Raw genomic sequence first — 21,961 nt, 5'->3', positions numbered from 1 at the left:
GGGGGGGGGGGGAAGGCCTGTTGCGGCATGGGGGCCGGACGAGGGATACTGTCGAGTCGGTCCCTAAGAGCCTTAAAGGGCCGCCCGCGACCCCGTTTTAACAGAATCGGAGGGGCTGGTCCCGCCATACTTGAGGGGCAGCCGTAGAGTTCGGTAAACAGTTTAATAGTAACTGAGCTGACGGGATCCTGAGTTCTCTAGCGCTTATGGTCATATACGCTGAGAGCTGCGCTTCTTAGTAAACACGGCTATTTCTAATATTCGCATTGCCTTTGCGAGACGTAACGCGAACTCAAAGATGGGTGAGTACTAACCAGTCCTCTTCCCAATACGATTTATCATCTTTCCCACTCTGCACCTCCGTACGGCCACAGCACTGACGACCTTTTCAAGCACCTTCTGTCTCGGGCAGGCCTCGTCCCATTCATTCCTGTTACTCCTGGCGCAATGATCCCCTCCGACTGCATAGTCCGTGCTCCAGAACCCACCCGAGAACTTGAAGGTTTCTAACTAAGCAGCTTACGTTTATATCTGTCTCAACGTAGGGAATGTGGGAAAACGGTTCAATGGGTCCGGAAGAAGCTGCCGGAAGAACTAAACTAACCCGAGGCTGGATCTCAATTGGAATCCCAAATGGAATCCCAAATGGAATTGAGGAGTGGGGCATGAAATTTGGGGAGCCAGGGACCAGATGAACGGTGGGGGAGAAGCGTAGATTGGGGCTGACCCCTAGCTCCGACCTAGTCAGCCCAAGAGCCGCGAGGACGACGGACAAAGGGAGCAAGTAGCAGGTGTTAGTCGATCTGATGCATTGAGAGCCGGCAATGCAAGGCAGCCGCCCGACTCTCCTAGCAGCATCTCGGGCGTGGGCGGGCAGTTCGCCGTCGCACGTTCAGGCCTAGGTGCCCTCAGGTGCGGCTCAGGTGTTCTCTGAGCGACCTAGTTCGGGATCACGCGGCGACGCCGGGCACGACTGGGGGTCTACCTACTGAAAGTAGCATGGTGTGGTCATCTCTGGTATATGAAACTAAGGGGCCCGTTTCATGCGCGGCACGTGATCCTCCCTTTCTGCCGTCTTATTAACGACCACCTGGCTAAAACAACAACAACAACAATGTCTGCTATCATGTGATTCCACGACAACCAACGCGTTGCGCCACCACCAACATGGCGGGCAAGCACGACACAACTGAGCCGTCATGGCGGCCGCTGGCACAGAAGCTGACAGGTCTGATGGGCCGCCGAGGCTCGGCAAAGAGCAAGAAGTCGCTGGACACGACTGACGAGAAAGCCTCCGTCTTCAGGTTCAAGAGACAGAAGAAGGAGCAGAGCCCGGAGAGTTCTCTGAGATATGAGCCCCTCAAGGTCGATTTGGACAAACTTGAGGCAATGCACCTCTCGGACGGCTGGCTCGACACGCACAACCACGGCGCTGATCATGAACAGCGCCAGGGGGCCCAGCCTGCAGCTCAAGATAACACAACAACACCGATAGCGGCGCTGTTTGCCAATAAATCAGTGCTTGACATGCCAAACTCAGTCCAGCTAAGCCGGTCTGATTCGCAGAATGACACCGGTAATGGCCGCCGGCCTTTCTCCATGATTGAGACCCACAGCGTCGCGTATCACCGTGTATCATCAGATCTTTCCTCAACCCACGAGGTCCAATTCACGGGCAGCGTTTTGGACCGTGGCCGGCCTATTGAACCAAAGCGGTTTGTGTCGGATCCCCTGTGGAAGACCAAGGGTTTACGACAGGAGCTCCCGCCGCCCGGCGAGACCGCGGTCGCCGAACAGGTTTCGATTTCGAGAGTTGCCTCTCCAAGACCGCTCTCGTACAGTAGTGGCAGCGCCTCTGTTACTTCCAAGCAGCACGTTCCTCAAAGTCTGTCCTCTCAGCACCGGGCTCCGGAAAAACTGGACGTTTCGAAACGCAACTCCATGTATGCATCAGTCACCCCGTCACAGAAGGATGCATCCGTGAGGACACGGCCAACCCAGGAACCAAGGAGTGCATCAGCTGCGCCACTGGATCGAATAAAGGCCTGGCAGAAGTCTATCACATCAGCACCGAGGTCCCCGGCGACATCGACCTCGGCTTTAACTCCTGCAGTCCCGTCTCAGGCAGGGGCTCCTGTCCGCAGGTTGTCCACACGAGGTGGAGTGGCCAGCAACCGCCTAGCCTGGATTAGGGAACTGGAAGAGAAGAAGTCGAGCAGTGTCAATCGAGATATTGGCGTCCTCAAGAAACAAGTGGGCAGCGTGTCGGACAAACTCGCCATGTTTGAGAGCAAACAGGGGCAAACTCCTTCCCCAGCAGCTCGTCTACCACCGCTCACTAGGTCTAATTCGACGACCAGTCGCTTCTCAATGGCTGCGCCGGAGTCCACCACTTCGGCCACTGGCAATGTAACAGCTACCCCACGCACTTCAATAGACACCGTCAGATCGAGCCACAGAACGTCGTCCGTCATGGACTACTATGATGACTCGTTTCGTGAGAAAATGGAGTCAGTAGCAGGCAGCTATGCCGCCGATAAGGACAAGGACAAGCTCGAGTCAGAGAAAAGGCAACGGGTGACGGCCAAGTTCATATCGGTGAAATCAGAGAAGGGGCAAGTGCCTCAAACCGTCCAAGCAGAGCCAGAAGTAGCTGGCTCTTCCAGTCAACCAGAGAAGGAGAAGGTCCAGCTGGTCCAGCTGGAAACAGCTCCTTCTCTTGTGGAGGTGGCGTCAACTGAAGATAAGGTTCAGGAGAGAGTCGAGGAGAAGACCGAGGAAAAGACTGCTAAGAAAGTTGAGGAGGATGAGAAGGTTCAGCCAGAAGCAGGTCCTTCTCAGGAAGAACCAGAGAAGGGAAAGGAGGTGGTTGAGTCTTCCCAGCCAGGCACAGTCCCCGCTACTGGTGAGCCGGAAACGGTTGTGGAGGAGCCTCACCCTATCCCGTCAGAATCTATTCCTTCTCCTATTGGATTGGAGAAGCCTGATGAGAAGCCGCAATCCATCCAGTTGGGAGCAAGCCATACCCCTGCGGAAGCAGTGGAGGGGGCGGAGGAGCTCCCGTCTGTTCACGCACAACCTGAGAACAGTGACGAAACAATACCTCTCGAGTCGGAGGTTGCCTCTCCTGTTGAATTGGAGAAGAGTGGGGAGAAGCCTCAGTTCGTCCAGCTGGATGCAGATGCTTCTCGTACCAGCTTGGAGAAGGGCGAAAAGGTCGGGTCTCTCGATGCGGCGGAAATAGCCGAGACTGCAGTCGAAACCTGAGCTTAGGGCGAATGTATCCCTCGTCACCAACCCTAAGGAGCGTGCGATTTCTATTATCACTGACACCAGCCATGGACAGTGATCGTAGGAATGGTCTTCGCCTCCAGGGGGGATTGAAGCGCGCAATGCAATGCTGGAGCTCAGAAATGATTCCCTTGTAGAAGTAATAATTTCCCTTTTTTTTTTTTTCCTCTTATGATATCCATTCTTAGCTACCCCATGAACAGCGATTTGAGTTTCAGAGCAAATGTCAACAATATGTTGAAAGCCAAATTGTAAGGTTTTGGGGAAGCAGTTTAAGTTCGCCCTTGACAGGAAGCACCCACGGGTATTCTATCCACCTGTATCAGCCCCAATGCACAACCAAGTTGTGAGCAGCTGACTGACGTCTCCTCAAGCTATATACATGTGTCACTTTGGGAGTATCGTGAAAGCCTCTGACCGCATTAGAAAGGGAGATGGTGAATATTAACATGTCGGAAGAGATATCGCTAAAAGCCAGGCATTCCGACGAGGTTTTGCACAAAAGTGCAGAGACTTTGACATAATGATGTCTGTAAGACAGCTGTCGCATCCAAGGTGGGGCAAGAATGTCAGCTTCTACATCTTATCGATCCATCTTTTTGGTTGAATGCAACCACTCAGATCCAGCGAATTCAACAAGGCCAACTCAAATGCAGCGAGCGGGTCCCGAGCAGATCCAATAGTCAACGAGATATGATCTAAAGAATAACAGAGAACAATCCATACACAACACTACTCTATGGGCAGACAGACAGCCGTCCCGCGCCGTCCGGTAAAAGGTAGCATTTCTAGTAGGGACCTAATCTACTTATCAAGAGCTAGATCGAGGGGACAGAGCGGGGCGCCAAGGCCTTTACGGCTCGAGTGGAGAAGAGCCAGCACAGAGTAAAAAGTATAGATTCGGGACATCTCCCCGGACGAATCCCCAAACTCCGAATGTGCAGAAGGAACATCTCCCTGTCACCTGGGCGAGAAAAGCCCAGTGTTCCAGGGGCGCGTGCAACGTGGAACTGGCGTTCGAACGCGGTGTAGAGCGTTGTCTCGTATCGACGTGTTGACTGACCGCCTCGTAGCGTCCTTTGATAGGCTAGTATTGCCTGACCTGGTAAGATTAGACATATTCTAGAAGGGGGTAAAGTCGTTTCGTGAGTTCTCTCCAATTTCAGGAACTTCAGCCCCATATTGTGAGTAATGATTTGAGGTGACTGTTCGGGTAGTATACGATAAGCCAGAGCATGTGATAAGGCCCAGATCATGGTCATAAAGTTCGGTTGCGTGTCTCCGCGTCCGTTATCGGTTTCATAGTGTCACTCTATACCCCAGCCCGACGCCACAAAGCTGATCATTTGATCCAACCACGACCTAACAATGATTCTACTCATGTAATAATAAGTTCATTACGCTCATGATACGACGCATTGTACCACTCCGACTGCAATAACGGAGATTGATCGAGCTTGGTCCGGTTCATTAGTGGGAGAGCAGCGAGGATCGCTCTAATACACTTTTGTCTTGTCGAGGCTCACGGTCTCCTAGGTGGCTGCCACGTTCCCACCGATGTCTCAATGTGATTCACGTAGTTTTTGTGGATCATTTTTCCAATCTGCTCGTGCTATACCCCGTAGTTTAGTAGGGCGAACGTCGAGGGTACAAGTTCCGAACGGGCCAGACAAAGTGTCTTATCATGGCCCAATGTTGATGCATGCCGCTTTAGTTTCTGGTAGCGCTACCGCTCGCCCCTCCACACCTTCTATCCTGATAAACCACGGTCATGTCCAACCATAATGCTCCAAGTCTCAGGTCAGACCCTCCCACGAAATATCACTGGATGAGATAGGGAGCCTCTGGGCTCTCAGAGTTGTATTCGTGATGCACCAGCCGTTCCGAGCCCATGCTGCCATACCGAGAACCATTGAGTCTCGTTTAGGAGTTGATCTCCTGACCAACAGGCGCTTCGGCCAGGAAATGTTGACCATCACGATGCACCATTATTGGGGTACTCTCCCCGGTTCGCCGAGTGTTGCAAAATGCGGGCTACTCGAGAATAGGTCCTTGAAGATAGATCACCATGATAAGGTTTTGCTCATGTGGAGCTCTTTCTCAATTGCTCACAATAAAAGGACCATGTATCAACGACCGACACCCTACCACATTAGTTTTCTGATACCCATCCACACCTCGTTTTGTCTTCCTAGCTGTAACTATAATCAATATTTGAACTTCATAATACGTCTTGGTTCGTACTCTGATACTACTTCGACTTCATACATTATGGCTGCAGCTGCAGTGCTTCCGGCATCATCCCCCGGGAAATCGACTTCGGTACCCCTTATTGTTGAGCCCAAAGTAACACACGTGTTGGGCAATGAGGAGTTTGATCCTAAGAAGCACCTAACATTCCAGGAGCCGTCCAAGATCTACACCATGAACGATATCGGATTTCCTGACAGTAATGGCATCTCTCCTGTTGCAGTTTCCGAGCCTTTCCAGCTGTTTTCGGAAGAGGCTGTCATGAGGATGAGAAAGGAAGTTTTAAGTGATGAAGTTATGACGAATTGCAAATATTCCAGCAATATCGCACATTGCCAGCTTCGAGGATTTGCTAACAAGTAAGTTTCTTAAACTCTGCCATCCACCCAGCGTGCAAGGAAGCTAAAAGCCCTAGATATGCACCATTCACGTACGATCTTTGGAAGCACCCGGATACTCTTGCAATTATTTCAAAGATTGCCGGGATCGACCTGGTCACCGAAATGGATCTCGAGATTGCCCATATAAACTTATCCATTAAATCTGAAGAAGAGCAGCACCAGGAAATGGATGCATTCAATGAGAGAGCTCAATACGAGGCAGATGAGGGCATCGCTGGGTGCCCTTGGGAAGATGATACCCCGGTGAGTACTTCTCTCTCTTTCCCTCGACTTTCCCCACATGATCATGAGTTTGTTATCATTCATTATAGAGCCTGCCATGGACTGAAATGGAGCTTGGCAGGGAGCATTGAAAGAACGAAGACTAGGGGATGAAGACCAAGAACCTAAACACTAACATTGGGTCTTTCAAAACAGATCGTGGGCTGGCACAGAGACAGTTATCCATTTGTCTGTGTCACTATGCTTAGTGATTGTACCAACATGATCGGAGGAGAAACTGCCCTTCGTACCGGCAACGGCGACATTATGAAGGTCCGCGGACCGCAGATGGTCAGCTGCTATTCTAATTCGTTTCAAAGTACATACGTAGCTTTCTGACTTCAGCGCAGGGTTGTGCCGTGGTTATGCAGGGAAGATACATTGAGCATCAAGCCCTTCGGGCACTCGGCACGACTGAGCGCATCACCATGGTGACCTCATTCCGCCCTCGCTGCCCCAAGATGAGAGACGATACAGTACTGACAACCGTGCGACCCATCTCAAACCTACAAGAGTTGTACCACCAGTTTAGCGAGTACCGGTTGGAGATTCTCGAGGAGAGAATCCGCCAGCAGCTCAAAGACCTGCGAGAGGCCACTTCCAGCGGGCGGAGGATCCCAACCAAGAAGTTGAAAGCATTTTTGGAGGAACAGGAGAGATTTCTTCGGCACATGAACAATGAGATGGTTGATGAGGAAAATGTCGTGATGGGTGTACAAGTGGAGTGTCATCCCGTGGAGGTCAAAGAGGGCTCAAAGGCGAAGAAACGTCCCCGAGGGGAGTAACACGGATTCGCCACCGGGAGCCGTATTCCCAAGCGTTTTGGTTCTCTAGCAATTAGTTAGCACAACTTCACTTGGGCATTCACTTCATATGTTGAGGTGCTCCTGGAAGTCTTCTGAGTTTACAACAGCATACTACCAGCTCTCTCTGCCGCCAGTGGATCGGCCGATCATATTCCTTGAAGTAGTGCTTGTTTCTATGCAGTTCTTTAACGTAAGCCGCCAAAATGATAGACGAACCCACAGATTGGTTGACTGTCAGACACACGACGCACTGCCCTTACATTGATCTCTTGGACTGGTCGCGGATCGGGTGTGGAGGCTGCGTATTGTGTTCCGCCATATTCTTTTGGACATTCCTATCACAGCCGATGAAACGAACCGGCTTCAATGCCAGGCTCACTGGACTGTCGAGTATTCTACAAGACAGCCTGCTAATCAAAATGGGGAAAGCTCTATAAAGCGTATAGGTTATGGGCAATAACAAGCACTAGAGCCCTTGAGTACATGATCTGTCAAGGGGGATACGCTTCTGACAGATATAGCCTTAACAATAAACCGATAGAACAGCCGATAGCACAACAATTGACTCCTTCCGATATTATTGGCGAGCCTGCTCCCAATTACATGTATAAGGGTACTTACTCCAGGGTTAGTGTTGGGCGGTTACAGGCGGGGCGAGGGGTATGAGATGCCGCTGATGTCGGCCGGAGCATTTGTTCCAGCGGCTCCCCACAGAACCTGACCCGCCAATTACAGTAGCAAGGGCTATGATCTGTCATAGGGAGCTACCACAACCATTACGTCCTTGAGCCTCAATTTCGTCATCAATTCCTCGTTTGAAGGCTCAATGTCAAGGTACATTGTCTTGAATTCAGTAACTGGGTGCTCAGTCTATCCTGGCAATGCTGTCGTTCCATCAATCTGCCTCAAAACGTCATGACTTCACTCGCGTTCTGCACCTTGCCCCGCCGTAAGACGTTTGGAACATTGTACACACAATACGAAGCTCCCAGAGCGTCACAACTTCAATAATCACTTGCATCGCAGCTGCCGTGTTTAATATACAACCCTCTTCCATATTACATGATCGTAATCAATTTGTTAGAATGTCTTCGAACCGTGCAAATGTGAACTTCACCCGCGACAAGCTCTTCGACCTGGCGGGCCGCGTCGCCCTCGTCACTGGCGGCGGCTCGGGCATCGGCCTCATGGCCACACAAGCTCTCGTTGCCAACGGAGCGAAGGTCTACATTACTGGGCGTACCGGAGAGAAGCTTGACCGTGTTGTCGAACAGTACTCTCAAGGAAGTGACTCCATCATTCCGCTGACCTGTGATGTGGGCGACAAGGCGCAAATCGCCAAGCTGGTCAAGGAGATCTCGTCGCGAGAGGCTTGTTTATGCATTCTCATAAACAACGCCGGCATCAGCAGCAAGACGGTCTCTACTGAGTCAGGGTCCGCCGAGGAAATGAAGAAGAACCTGTTTGATACCGAGAGTGCCCAGTTCTCTGACTGGACCGAAACCTACAACACCAATGTCGCACAAATATGTATGGCAACACCATGTTCTACAACAGATTAGCGAACATGTTGACTGACACTTGGTAGATTTTATGACTGCCGCATTTTTGCCATTGCTCCAGAAGAGCACCGAGCGCCATCCCGGGTGGAGCGCAACGGTCATTAATATCAGCTCCATCAGCGGGATGGTTAAGTCAGCCCAGCACCACTTTGCTTACAACGCATCCAAAGGAGCAGCTATTCACCTCAACCGAATCCTGGCCTCCGAGATCGCCCATCAGGGCCTGAAAGTGCGGGTCAATTCGATTGCACCCGGAGTCTTCCCTAGCGAAATGACAGCTAATGATAGCGGTGATGACCAGAAGAGCCATATTCCCAAGGAGAAGTACGCAAAGGTACCTGCCGAACGACCGGGCAAGGATGAGGATATGGCACAGGCTGTCCTGTTCTTCGCTGTAAATCAGTACCTGAACGGACAGACTCTCGCGGTGGATGGCGGATACACTATCATGGCTGGCCTATAACCGGATACGCATTCGGTAGTGACGGGCGGCAATCCAATTTGTATCAAGCAATCGTGAGGCTGAGCGAAGGCGCCGACGCACTTCGACAGGGAGCGGCCATCGGAACTAATGAATGATTTGTATTACCAAAATAAACCATTCCATCGACTAGAGTGCGGTTTACGTTTGCTATGAGGAGAGTTTGTGCCTATACGCAACCGTGAGAGTGTCGGATAAAGGCAGCATGCACAGTGTCCATGACTGCGAGATAGTAGAAGCTGAATCCCGGGGGAACGTCCGGCTACAAGAGCGGGAATACCAGTGTCGGGACCAAAATTGAATTTCAAACTCAATCAGGGCCATGGGCAAAAGGTGGCATGGGGTTTTGACGGAAACGGCATGCAATGCTGATGCAACAAAACTGAATGCGGCTACCGGAGCCGACCCAGTCCTCACAGAATCGGTCGCAGTTAATCATAACATTGGACCCGACAGTGACAATTCCCAAAGTCAATCGTTCCACTCGGTCCGATTTCGCGTACCACAGCTGCCCGCATCCGCTCTTTCATGACAGAAAGTGACGCGTCCGATCCTGGCGGTGCGGCCTTTGGCAAGCCGATGAAGCTCTTGCGCAGTTGCACGGCAGATTGCCCTTGGAACTGGGTCGACCGCCCCCTCGTACTTATTGACTCGATCCTGAACGAGTACGCAGTAGGTATCGTGGCTTGCCTGAGAGTGGGTGGGCTTCTGAGCCCACTTCCCCAGATTTCATTCTGGCCCAGCCTCTCGCTTACGGGGAGATCTCCCGTGGCCCTGGGCGAGGAGGGATATGAAAAATCCAAATAAAAACGTAGCGGCAGATCGGCCGTCTTCCGGCAGAAGATTTAGACTCGTCCCTATCGATAACCTTATTCACCGTCGCATTTGGCATGGGCGCACATGCAGAGCCCAGCTAACGCAGGACTACCCCCGCCACGGCGCTGCCCTGGAAGGTTGGCCGCCGTGCTTTAGTGCCAAGAGGTGATGTCACGCTGCACGTTAGATCTGAGATCTTGCACGGACTGCCCGGGAAGCAGGGGCAGCGTCGTATACCCGCGCTGATCTGGGGATGCCGCCGATGGCACTAAGGCAAGGGCAAACGGACGCCTGTTGACAAGGAACCATAGGGCTGGGTTGAAGGCGACGAAAAAGCAGCATGTGATTATACAACAATTATCACGCCCAATCGCGCCCACGGGGGACGGGGGGACGCGAATGCGCCGGGTCACGCGAGACGATCAGGTAGATTTGGTAGAGTTCTAGATTCGCAATTGCATCTCCCTGCGCTTTAGTGAGAGTGCATCGCCTATCTGATGGATAGTCGCTTGGCCAGTTGAATGACCGCAAATTGGAACTCGACCGTGTTCTAATAACCCAGTCGCGCTGGGGAGCCAGCGTCCCTTCATGGGAACACTGTGATAAATGGTTCTTCCAATCTTGAAACTCTAGAAGCAAATATCCTTGCAAGCGAGTCGAGCCCTGTGGGCAAGACGAACCGTCGAAACACACTAATCCAGTCAAATCGGAACCTGGCCCATCTCACTCTCTGCGGGGGGGACCAGAAAAACGCCGCAATGATGCAGAGGTATCCTCAACGGGCAAACCCACCAAGAAACAACAAACCAAAACCTTAACCGGCGCAACAATGAACTTATCTGTGGAGTGGAGGGGACCTGAGTAGAGGGGCTTCACACTCCGGGTATCAATGTAAGAATGCCCTGATGCTGTGATGTATTGGGGGGAAAAAAGAACAATGGTGTCGTGATGTCGCTAGAGTGCCGAAAAACCGAGTAACAAACTCCGTTGCCAAACAAAAGGAATATGAGTGCAAGTCGCTGGTGGGAAGATCGAATCCGATGCAAACTGGAAACCGGAGAAGCCCAATCGATCTGAATGAACCATGCGATGTAACGCGCGTGTCGTGATTGCTAACATCATGATATCGTGAGTTGAGAATTCGTGGTGTATGGTGATCCATGCCGGATGGACCAGAGGTGGAGGATGCTAGGTGAACCCAATGTACGTTGCTTCAGATGAAGCCAGCGACCCAATGCTTGTCTAGCCAGCCGACTTTGTCGAATGCCGTCCAGAGCTTGGATGCCTTGTTAACGTCAATCTTGCAGGCCTGCTGGGCGTCTGTCTTGCGGAACTCCTTGCCAATGCGGAGACAATTGAGGCGTGCCATGAACATCCTTCGCTTACTTGTCAGATAGGTGGCTGCGTCCAGTCGCAAATTGGCTGCCAGCGTAAGTTCGTCGGGATGCAGCAAGTCGCGATGCGGATCATTGCTCAAATCGATTGGGGCACCCTTCCAGTCAACCTTCAAACTGTTGACCTTGGCTGGCAGAGAGCGGAGGGGAGGGCAATAATCCGGAAGCGAGACAAAGTCCTTGTCCTCGCGGCTAGGGGCAGCGCTCCGGCGGGACGCTGGGTCAGGAGTAACACTAACGCGCCTGATCGCAGCAGTCTGCCTGGCAGGTTTTGGGGGTGGTGAGAGAGCTCGTATGGGGCGAGGCGTCGAAGTCGTGGCCTGTGGCTGCCTGTGCTGAACTCTTGGAGGCTTCACCACCTTTGGAGCCTGGGTTCGAATCGTCTGAGGCTTCGCAGGTAGGATTGGGTGCAGCTTGAAGTGATTGTTACGAGCGCCGGCCCTTCTGTCGGCGATGAGTTGGGCCCGCTCCCGTTTCAACCATCCTTTGGGGTTCGATTCAAACTTCCTCATCACCTGCGACTTGAAGAACAGCATCAACTCGTAGTCCTCACGGTGTGGCGGCGTCGCTTCTCTGAAAAAGGAGGTATGCCGAGCGACAACATGGTCGTCCACGATTCGCTGCGTGTCGACTGAGTCGTCGCGAGTGAACAGTGGCTGTTGAGGAGGCGAGACATCCTGCGCAGGGTATAGGATGGGATCCTTGACTGGCGTGCTGAGCGGCACATCTGCACTCGGCGCGCGATCGTTCTTTGTTAACGGACTGATCGGAGGCGACAGGGGAGGATTGGGCCCAAGAACCCGTCGAATTTCTGAGGTGTTGGGCTCCATGGCTTTCGAAACGCTGGAATGCGCAAACGAGTCGAGAGGAGGGAGTTCAGGCGGAGACATCAGGTTGCTGATATCGAAGGGTTTCTTGAACTCTGGGACGCTTGGAGGTGCCATGGCGACCGGACTCTTGCCGTGCACTGGCGAGAAATTGGATGCCTCTGGGGCATTCATGGCTGACTGGTGGTGATGAAAGGTGTTGGAAGGCAGCACCGTGGACCAGCGACGTTTGTCAGCCATGTAAGGTCTTATAGTTGGGTGGGGAGGGTCAGCAGTCGAAGTGGCGAATCAGGCAGAAGCCAGAATGCGCAGCGGTTGACTCAATTGACCAAATTGACGTGTCAATGATTCCAATTACAAGGGCGCAGGGCGGGCGGGATTGTCGGACTTAAAAACCAGGTGGGAAAAGTCGAATTGTTGCTCGGTGCCAATTGCTGAAGGTTGCTGTTGGTCATGTAATGCTAGTGAGGTGGATATGAGAGGCGAAGTTGGTGTTGGAAGAGTGTCGAAAAGGCGAGAAGACGGAATCCGGAAATAGGCGCTAGAAATACCCAATCCGTCGCCTGCTTCGGCGATTGTGCAATTGTCTCGATTGTCCGCGCTCTGTGAATCACAGGGAGAACAATGGGATTGGGGGTCACAACCGGCTGGCCAGCCGAAGACCTGTAGATATGTATGTATCTAGGTAGCGGTAGCCAACAATCGTGAGAGTGGATTGCAAGTTGGGTTGGTTGCCACTATTTGCGGGGTGCCCAGAGGAAACGGGAACAAGGCGCTATAAAGCCGTTTAAAACACAGAGTCTGAGAGGGTGCATGAATAAATATGACCTGGGCCTGAGATGGAGAATCAGAGCCAGGGAAAAGGTGGCAAACGTTATCAATGTCGACAGAAGTCAGCCGACAAGAAATGGGTGCACAGGAAAGACGAAGAGAAGCCAAAAGGAGGATAGAAAGGTCATGTTGCCCATCCGGTGGACAGCCAACTGAGAAGAAGTAACTAGCTGCGCAGCGGAGGAGAGGGAGGGAGACAAGGCAGCCCCCCCCCAAAGCAATCAATCCAGAGAGCCCCAGAGATCGCCCATGGAGTTGGGTGTACATACAGCACAGCGGCCTTGGGGTCCGATGATTGGGGGGAGGGGGGAGGTGGTGGTGGAGGTGGTGTCGTCGAGGAGTCACTCACTCTACACAGTATTGCGCGTACTGCGACGGTCAGTCATAAGGCAGCCCGGCAGGTTGGCAGGCCCAGGACAGAAACGCGGCGTGCGGGCGCAGGGGTGGGGGCCCTCTAGCGCTGGCTTATTTTGGGACCAGGCCCTGCGTGCAGCTCATGTAGGCACCATGTACCGCAGGTACCGCGGCGCAGATATACTTTCTTCAGCCAGTGCTTTACTTCCTCCACGCAACTCTCAGCCAATGCGGAGATTCCTTCGGCCGCCCAGACACTTGACGAGAGCACAAAGGACGCCGGGCAGAGCGTCCGTGGGCTGGGTTGCTATGTTCCCGACTGGAATGAAACCAAGCGGACGCATAGAGTGCTTTGTTTACAAATCTCCCGATATCCTGCCAACTAACAGGCGATAGCCATCCCAGAGAGACGCTGCAGGCATCCCATGTCTGTATGTATGCAAAACGTGGTAAGGGAGGAGAGGACGGTGCAAAACGTGACCATTCGACTAGAATGGATGAAGGGGGTGTGTCTCAACAAAAAGGGCGTGTGATACTTCCGCGTGGATGTGCATCAGGGAACTTGATCAGGTCCACCGAATTGACGCCCAATAGGCACCAGATGTGTCACACCAACACCTTGCCCGTGGGCGTCCAATAGCCATAGTGAATTGAAAGCTGCCTACCTGTAATGCTGGAGCACAATCACCAATCTGCCTGGAACTGCACATTGGGTACCAACGGCGCCGACTCCGTTCGCGTTAGCCTAGACTTCCTCGTGCCAGGTTGCCAGGCTTTCATTCTGGCTGTCAGAGGCTCAGGGAGAGAGAGAGATGGAGAGAGACCGACGCTCGCGTCGTGGTTGGCGCATTGCGTTGCCTCACCACAAACAGTCTCGAACGAATTGAGAACGCGCATCGATGTCGGAATCGATTGTGGTCCTCCTGACTGGGCCAAGAACTGCATTGCTTTCTGCAGCGGACTGTGATGTGTCGCAAGCTTTCTGGTGCCTCGTTGCATGCGGCTACAAAGTCGTCGATAGAGTTCGGTCTGGTGCGCCCAATTGCTGTGCAGGCGGACCGGCGGGCAGCGCGGATCTGCTGCAGTCGACGTGCGATCAAGGTCCAAAGTCTATCTGACATGTCATCATCCCGTCAGCTAGCACACGAGTTGCCAAGCTCCCAATGGGAAGGTAGGCATAATCCAGAATCCTAGTTTCTCAAACGTTGGAGTCAATGGAGCTTCTTGGAGGGCGTGCAGGCCACCTTCCAAAGGCAGACAGCGAAATCCAGAAGATGCCTACAGATTCTACGGCTGGAGCACACTGCTATACCTGACCAAGAGATATTCCAAACCTAGCTCAACTGTTACACAGAGAGATGCTCACCAGTGGAAGACGTGTGTTGCGCGGTTCCATGAAGAGCTCTTCCAGCCGCGGGGGGCTTTCGCGGGACGGGGCTTGACGGGCTTGACGGGTTCTGCAGAACAACATCACCATCCATCATTCAGGGACGGCGTGATTGGCCAATCAAAGACATGGCGACTGAACTCCTGCGCTCCGCCTGTCTTCATGTCCACTGGGCACTGTCCCCGTTTGCTCTCGGTCGTGGGGCGTGAAAGGGCTGTGACTCATATCAATCAAGGCGAAAAGAAGTAAGTGGAAAACTGGAAGCGTGAAGATTGGCCGACCCTGACCGAAACGTGATAAAACCTGCAATTCAGAAACACGACTTGGCCCGGATGGGGTCGCTGCCCAAGAAATTGGGGCCTGTCATTGGTGCAGCAGTGGCAGAGGGCTGCCGCTTTTAGGCTTAGAGTCGGCAATTGATGGGGAAGGGTACAGGTACACTGGCAACACTGGTGACTTCGCCGTCGTATGCTCGCATGCTCGGGATGTACCTTCTGGGACATCTGCCGTACTCTACATGATCGTCTTCGGGCGATACTTTATGCCTAGGGCGCCATCTGTATTAATCATCGTCAATGGAGAGAGGCGTGCTCTTGCTAGTGCTGAGTAGCCAAACCCCGAACAGCCAAGGCCACCTCCGTGGTAGTTGATGGCTTCTGTCCTTGGCTCATTGCCTACGCAATCTAGTGCGGCAGATTCGCATTCCCCCGACTTGCTTGCCTGGTAAATTGCATAGTTTATCGATAGCGAATGCTGACGAGATCTGCTAATGGATCCTTGGTTTGATGGTGTTCCAGTGCTTCCGGCTCGGACTTTCGGACAACCATGGGAGTTATCACCGTCACACAGTCTACAACGAAGGACGTCATTGAACGCTTGATGGAAGGCAGCAATCTTCTTGCTAAGCCCGCCCGCGCCCACCCATGGGAATCTCATTGCACCGCCGTTCTCTCACCACCCAACGACGCCATCATCCAGCTAAGGGACTTAGACACCCCTCCACCGCCAGAGCGACCCACTGTGTGTACAGCCATTTCGCTACCCTCCCCGGTGGAGAATTACTATATAGTAACCGAAGGAGGGGGCCATCGCAACCAGAGATGAATTCTCAACAGGACCAAGCGGGACTTCACCCTGGTAGTTGCTTTGAAGTGGTCAGTCTCGGGTCGATATAGGACACTAGTCAGGACAATGCGATGGTGAGTAGCATGAACCATGTTGATCCTCCATGCCATGAAACCAGGGAAAGACTCCAGGAGTTCGGCTCTTTTGAACGGATACGGGCACGGTGCGTATCATATAATGTTTGGCTTCGTCCGTGAACTGATCCTCCTTATTAATACCTCCCTCATTTCATGCAATGTGACTTCACCAGACTGTCAATGTGCTGTAGTTTTTCTATGTGCTCTTCGCCAACCCTGAGTATTGTACAGACGCAATACTTGCTGCCTTGGAATGCTACACCGCCCACAGGAGATGGGGAATCTTGACCGGTACTAACAAGACCATTTTCACGCACCACGGCGGTGCAGAGTAGCTTTGGGGGAAATTAGGGTTCTCCCGAAAGCCTCCACCAGGCCGAAACCGTGTGTCACTATACTGCAATATACTCGCTGTACGGAGTAAAGCAGCGCCGGTCGGCCAACTCCGAGGTTATCCCCCTCTCTTGACTTTTGGGCATCCACTATGTTCCATTCGTTAACCTCTCGTCTGCTGTGTCACGCACAGTCCTGTCTACCTGTACAATTGTGTAACTTTCGGCGCTGCGCCCCATTGAACCGCCTAACTTGTCCATCTAGATCCCGAGAAGACTGCAGAAACGCGACACGTACCGCACCATGACCGAATCACACCAGGCGGATCGTCGAAGAGGTGATCAGTAGGTTCCCGACCTTATCGTTATCCTAAAACCCCCGAAGGACACAACTAGTATGCAATCAATGGGTCACGCTACGAGCCCACTTGACCATAACTAGCTCGTCTTCCTAGGCACGCGGGAACGGTTGTTATCGCGATATCCCGCTAGATTCCCTTGCGAGATGGTGTGCAAGCCCACCTTCACATGTCCCTCCTTGTCTCCCACAAGCCCACAAGCCCACCTGTCACCTTTCGCGCCGTTCCCGCCCTTCCTCAACCGTCTGCTCCATCTTCCTGGATCCATCGACTCTCATGGGTGGTTGACCCCCCCCCCCCCCCCCTGCCAACCGTGGTATCGTTATCGCCCCTCATCCTGTTTGGTGGGCGGTTATCGTCCAGACTAGTTGGACCCCGCAGTTGCGACGTTCAGTGGGAGAATCTAACGTGAGCTTTCCGTGGCATACAGCCTAACTCCTTATCTGGATTGGATCAGTGAAAAGTGTCATCGGATCTCTCTCTCTCTTACCTTGCGGTGATCAAGTTGCTTCCAGCGAGATTTCACCGCCAAGAAGCACTTCTCTGCCGTGGGCATCGCGAGGGCAACTGTCAGCCTGCAGCGCAATATCATGCCCTGTCTCTCCACTCCACACTCTGACATCGGTAGCCGACCCCACCAGTGTCTCAACGGCGCCCAGGTTTCGTTGGTATAGTTGTATCCACCTGCAGATCAGAGCAGACGAGTTCCCCCCGGCCCATAGTCCATGCCAGTGATCTGGGTTCGCTGACGTGCATGGAGACACGAGAATTACCTGACAGCGCGGGCTGGGGCCCCCGGGAGGCCTGGGGGCCTTAGGGCGCCATCACTCGCCCGGAACCAATTAACGTACCCTATATTATACGTTCTACCGAGTAAGCGACAGCCTAGAGTAGGAGCCTCACTGCGGCCATCACGCCGCCTTTCTGCGAGGACGTCGCCTTGTACTACACCAGATACGCTGAGATAGGTTCATTTCTGTGATCGGCTGCTGTCACGACCACATGGCCCTGCAACTTGTTCATCTCATGCCTGGCGTCACAAGTAAGATCGTACCCCAGGGCCAGGGATCCAGCACAGGTCGGACTGGATAAGCGAACTCGCTCGACCCGAGCCATGGGCAACGCGAATTAGTCACTGAGCGCCGGTTGACAAATAAGATGCCCGTCTAATTGATTTCCGGGCACGCTTTCGCCGGAACTCGACTCGGCTCCTCAATGGAGAGGCTCAATGCTTCGCAAGTCTCATCAGATGCTGACCTGCTTCGGTCGAGCTGCGCCAACAATAAAAGGCCTGCAAGTGCTGCTTGTTGGATGCAGAGGCTCCCTGGTTCTACTTCGTATATGTTGGTAATTTTCCTCCTAATCCTCGCTACGACCGGGCTGCCGTTTTCTCTCACTCCTTCTCTCTTTCTCTCTCTAACCACATTTCGATTCGAGTGGGGTCGTATGCGCGACGTTTAAATAGGTCTACGAGTTACTACTTTGGAATACTGCACTGTTCACAACCCGTCTATTAGTCTCACGATTGCGAGCCTCGCCAAAGAGATCGCCGCCTCGACACCCTTCCGCTGCAGCCTCGTCCGCCTCATGCACCACCGCAACCACCGCACCTATGGCGGCGTACATGTGGAACACCCATATTTACCCAAGCGAATGCTTTGTGGAGTCCTGCGGCGCACTGTTATTCGATCTTTCAGGCAAATCTAAGAAGGTCTGCCTCCTCCATCTCATCAAGAATAACCACTGGACGCTGCCGAAAGGCCGGCGCAATTGTAATGAGACGCGTCAAGAGGCCGCAGTGCGGGAGGTCCGCGAGGAATCGGGCTACTCGTGCCGGCTGCGACCCGTCACCATGCCGACCCGTGCCCCGTCCAACATGGAGGCTGCCGACGTGAAGGATCTTCCGAGAACCTACGACGGGCTTACGGAGCCCTTCTTCTTGGAGGTTCGGGAGCTGGGAGACGACGGCGGAGGCGGCGTCAAACTCGTTTGGTGGTTTATCGCCGAGCTAGACCGAAGCGCAATCCACGGCAAGCCGGAGGTCCACTTTAAACCCGAGTTCTTCGACTGCGACTATGCGCTGAAGAAGCTGACGTTCCAGAAAGACCGAGACATGCTGCGCAGGGCCATTGACCTGCTGGAGAACTCGGGGTGGAATTGCTTCCGACAGTGGAAATAGCGAGATTGGTGCCCGGTTGTGTTCGCCCACTCAAGAAAACGGCGAAACCCAGGTTCACATGTCTAGAACGTTCATGCATCACTGCAAATCGCCATCACGAGCCACGAGAGAGAGCTCGTACTTGTTTGCACGTGCTATTCTGCCACGGATAACTGGCTATACGGCGAATTCCATACTATGTACACTGAATCAAACACATTGACTCCTTTGCCTCTGCTGCATCCTTGCCAATCTCGCTCCGTAGTTCTCGGGTATGTCTCTAGCGAGCTCAGAGTTCATGCTCCCGTTGCGACGATGCGACGGTACAAAGCTCACCGTGCCTAGTTCGGACGATCCACCCCGGGCCCATGAACCTTGCTGCGTCGGGTCATGGTCTCGTGACAGCCCCGGTCTCCATCTACCCCTTTCACTTCAGACGCTCTAGCGATACCGCTTATCCTGTTGACGAATAATTCACTCCGGGCGAGAGCGATGTGCTACTTCTGAAAGCCCAGCGACTCACGATGGGCAAAGAGTTTGGCTCTTCACCCCAGAGCGCGGGGTCAATTCTTGCAGCGACGTCAGGATTCGGCGGACGGATGCTGTACCCGGCGTCTCACCCAAGCATATACCGGTAGTCGATTGGCTTGCTGCTCCCTTGCTAAGGCCTGAGAGCCTGGGGCTGTCCTGCATGCGTAACTCCCGGGAGTGCGTGGTCGCAGGGCCAGTCTCGGCTTCAGCCGACGTGCGTAATGGGCCTGATGGGAATTATAGCTTGGGACCGATCATATACGCTCAATCCAGCATATGGGCATCGGCATGCAAAAGACTGTGTGGAGTGGTCGCAAAGTGGTTCATGCTTGAACCTGATTCCCCAGGTGTGTCATTTCAGTTGGAAGTTTGACGCAAATCAGATGCCGCGAGCAATCTATTACTCGGATGAACTTGTTTGATTTACCACTTTTTGTGTAGGTAGATAGGCTCAACGCCATACTAAGGCTGTGCATGTAAAGAACAGTGATAAGTGTTGCCAACGTATTTGTTAAAGACTGGCTTTATTCATGTTGGTAAGAATTTATGGTCATTAGTCAGGTATACTACCTGCGATATCGCACGTATATTCTGCGCTGCTGCTAGATTTCTGAACATGCCCAATTGGCAACGCTTCCCCGGTACTCCGCCCATCATGAGTGGCCTTTGTCAGCATCAAGACACATCTCGCTGTGAACCCGGTCCTGATACTGCGTGTAAGCAGCTCCGCTATATGGTACAATGTCAATAAGTTAGTCCCCTTGCCGCAACACAGGTTCGAGGCGATCTAGGCTCTGTAAGTCTCGCTGGCTATACGGTCGTACATCCTTGAGGTATGATTGCGTCGACCGTGAACGCTAGTCTTTGAAAATCATCCGCTCGTGCTGAAATAGTAGTTCTCCCAGAGATACTCGTAGTCTTCGAGTATGCTACCGACGAAGCTAGGCATACGCCTCTTGAAGCCGCCCACAACACCCTTCATGACGTTCTCGTAGGCCGGTCCGCGCATCACCCACCAGCCCATTGCCCAGGCCCGTTTGCCCCATTCCTCCCGCTCAAGGCCGGTGGCCCTGAAGCTACGATCGCGCATCTGCCTGGCGGCGTACTCGAGACTCAGCCCCACGAGCCAAGGCGTCCATGACTTCTTGTTCTTGCTTCTCGCCAACGCCACGGCGTATATCAGGGGTGCTAGGATGTGCAGAATCTCGGCAGCCTGCGCAGAGCCTTGAAGCGAATTGAGAAGTTTCGCGGCCGGTTTGATGTCGTCGGCCTTGAGCACGCGGCCCAGAAGATACGAGCTGATGTCGCCGGCGTTGGGCAGACTGGGCAAATTGCTTCCGGTTCGAGGCATCGACCAATCCTTCTCGTGGGCTGCCTTTGCGTTGCCGTTCAGGCCCAAGAGGCTCTCGTCTGACTCTTCGCCCATCAGCTCCTTCAGGGCGTCCTCGTTGCTCTGGGCATCTTCTTGTTCGGGAATTGGCTCTCGTTCCGGCAGCACTGGCGTCACTAGCGGCCTCGAGCTGGTGACGCGCAGCAGCAGTACCCGGCAGACGGCTTTGATAGCCTCGAGGAGTATGACGACGCGCCAGCGCACCTTCTCGCCGCGTCTCTTGGCTGCCATCTCCCATAGCAACTCCGTGTATTGTACGATCTGGAGCAAGAGCGCTATACGGCGATACAAGCGGCTCTTGCCAGTCCAGAACCTGGTGTATCGTGTGTGGGGGCTCGGGACCCTTGCGGCTAGGCCGGGTATGCTGGACAGAGCGCGCAAGAGCACGGCATCGTGGTAAAGCGACAGCAGCTGGACACCTGAGTGAACGGTTTCCGAGGCTATCTCGGCGTCGCGAAATCGGCCCGGTATGACGTAGGTCAGCGATCGCAGGGCGCTCTCAATCTGCGAAACCTGGTGGGCATTCTTGGTGATGAAGTCGCTGTACATGTGCAGCCATCTGGGCGGCAGGGACAGCACTTGTTGGATTGGGTTCTGGCGGGACGACTGGGCGCCGGGGCGCGATGCGCTCCTCAGGGGATCTGCGGACGCTGCCATGGTGTAAAACTCAGCATGTCATGTTTAAAGGGTCAAAGAGAACAACCCGTGGAGTACAGGAAAGCACCGAACGTCGTCTTGAGGTGTGCAACAGAGTTGATGAGTGTGCATGATTCAGCAGCAAGCGTGTCCGTCCTCGCGTGGCCGCATGTCATGACACCCATTCACACACTGCCTCGGCTGTCTGTAGGAAGCTCGGGCCACGGACGGCACTCCAGACTCTCCAGGCGGGAGCCCCCCGCCACCGCTTCAGCCGACGTCACTCACTAATCTGCGTGCTCACATTTCGGAATCCTCAACGCTCATCACGCCAATCCAATGCTCAGATGCTATATCCAGCAGCGTCTGATATATAGGTACCTGCCAGAAGTCCTGGCCCACACAAAGTCCCGCCCCAGACATGGCGGGTGCATAGGCGTTATGTTACTGCATGCGGCATTCCTTGTATTGTGATTGCTAGCTGTGCAAGACACAAGGCCACTGGACTGCTTTGGTGGCTCCCTACTCCACGCCCCCAATGTTGACTTGCCGAAGCCACTCAGCGTGTCTACAGCCAGCCACGACGCGCCCTGCTCCCCAAAGAGAATCGTGTGGCAGACTATTGGATCTCAACCTGGCGATATCAGCTGGCCTCTGGCAACGCGGACAACGGTGCGTTGCTGTTGATGGTG

The 21,961-nt window shown here is 53.5% G+C and overlaps 6 protein-coding genes across 6 annotated transcripts; 4 read left to right on the top strand and 2 right to left on the bottom strand.

Moving 5' to 3' along the window:
* Window positions 1-1,167: 1,167 nt before the first annotated feature.
* JN550_012423 (uncharacterized protein) lies at window positions 1,168-3,267 on the top strand (the record flags this gene model as incomplete). Its single annotated transcript, XM_049310896.1, has 1 exon — window positions 1,168-3,267. One exon carries the CDS (start codon window positions 1,168-1,170, stop codon window positions 3,265-3,267), a length of 2,100 nt encoding a protein of 699 aa, XP_049165655.1.
* A 2,295-nt stretch (window positions 3,268-5,562) lies between these two features.
* On the top strand, window positions 5,563-6,988 carry JN550_012422 (uncharacterized protein; the record flags this gene model as incomplete). Its single annotated transcript, XM_049310895.1, has 4 exons — window positions 5,563-5,900; window positions 5,957-6,185; window positions 6,360-6,494; window positions 6,554-6,988. The coding sequence occupies 4 exons, from the start codon at window positions 5,563-5,565 to the stop codon at window positions 6,986-6,988; spliced, it is 1,137 nt and encodes a 378-aa protein (XP_049165654.1).
* Window positions 6,989-8,094: 1,106 nt separating this feature from the next.
* Window positions 8,095-9,034, top strand: JN550_012421 (uncharacterized protein; the record flags this gene model as incomplete). Its single annotated transcript, XM_049310894.1, has 2 exons — window positions 8,095-8,539; window positions 8,598-9,034. The coding sequence occupies 2 exons, from the start codon at window positions 8,095-8,097 to the stop codon at window positions 9,032-9,034; spliced, it is 882 nt and encodes a 293-aa protein (XP_049165653.1).
* Window positions 9,035-11,081: 2,047 nt separating this feature from the next.
* On the bottom strand, window positions 11,082-12,263 carry JN550_012420 (uncharacterized protein; the record flags this gene model as incomplete). Its single annotated transcript, XM_049310893.1, has 1 exon — window positions 11,082-12,263. One exon carries the CDS (start codon window positions 12,261-12,263, stop codon window positions 11,082-11,084), a length of 1,182 nt encoding a protein of 393 aa, XP_049165652.1.
* A 5,903-nt stretch (window positions 12,264-18,166) lies between these two features.
* On the top strand, window positions 18,167-18,733 carry JN550_012419 (uncharacterized protein; the record flags this gene model as incomplete). The annotated part of the gene is made up of 1 exon (XM_049310892.1): window positions 18,167-18,733. The coding sequence occupies one exon, from the start codon at window positions 18,167-18,169 to the stop codon at window positions 18,731-18,733; it is 567 nt and encodes a 188-aa protein (XP_049165651.1).
* A 1,381-nt stretch (window positions 18,734-20,114) lies between these two features.
* JN550_012418 (uncharacterized protein) lies at window positions 20,115-21,290 on the bottom strand (the record flags this gene model as incomplete). The annotated part of the gene is made up of 1 exon (XM_049310891.1): window positions 20,115-21,290. The coding sequence occupies one exon, from the start codon at window positions 21,288-21,290 to the stop codon at window positions 20,115-20,117; it is 1,176 nt and encodes a 391-aa protein (XP_049165650.1).
* Between the last annotated feature and the right edge of the window lie 671 nt (window positions 21,291-21,961).

This window comes from Neoarthrinium moseri (genome assembly GCF_022829205.1).
Source record: "Neoarthrinium moseri strain CBS 164.80 chromosome Unknown scaffold85_Wmoseri_CBS_16480, whole genome shotgun sequence".
In the NCBI taxonomy this organism is placed as follows: domain Eukaryota; kingdom Fungi; phylum Ascomycota; class Sordariomycetes; order Amphisphaeriales; family Apiosporaceae; genus Neoarthrinium; species Neoarthrinium moseri.
The sequence above is the reverse complement of the archived record's forward strand: the minus strand, read 5'-3'. Positions and strand labels throughout refer to the sequence as shown.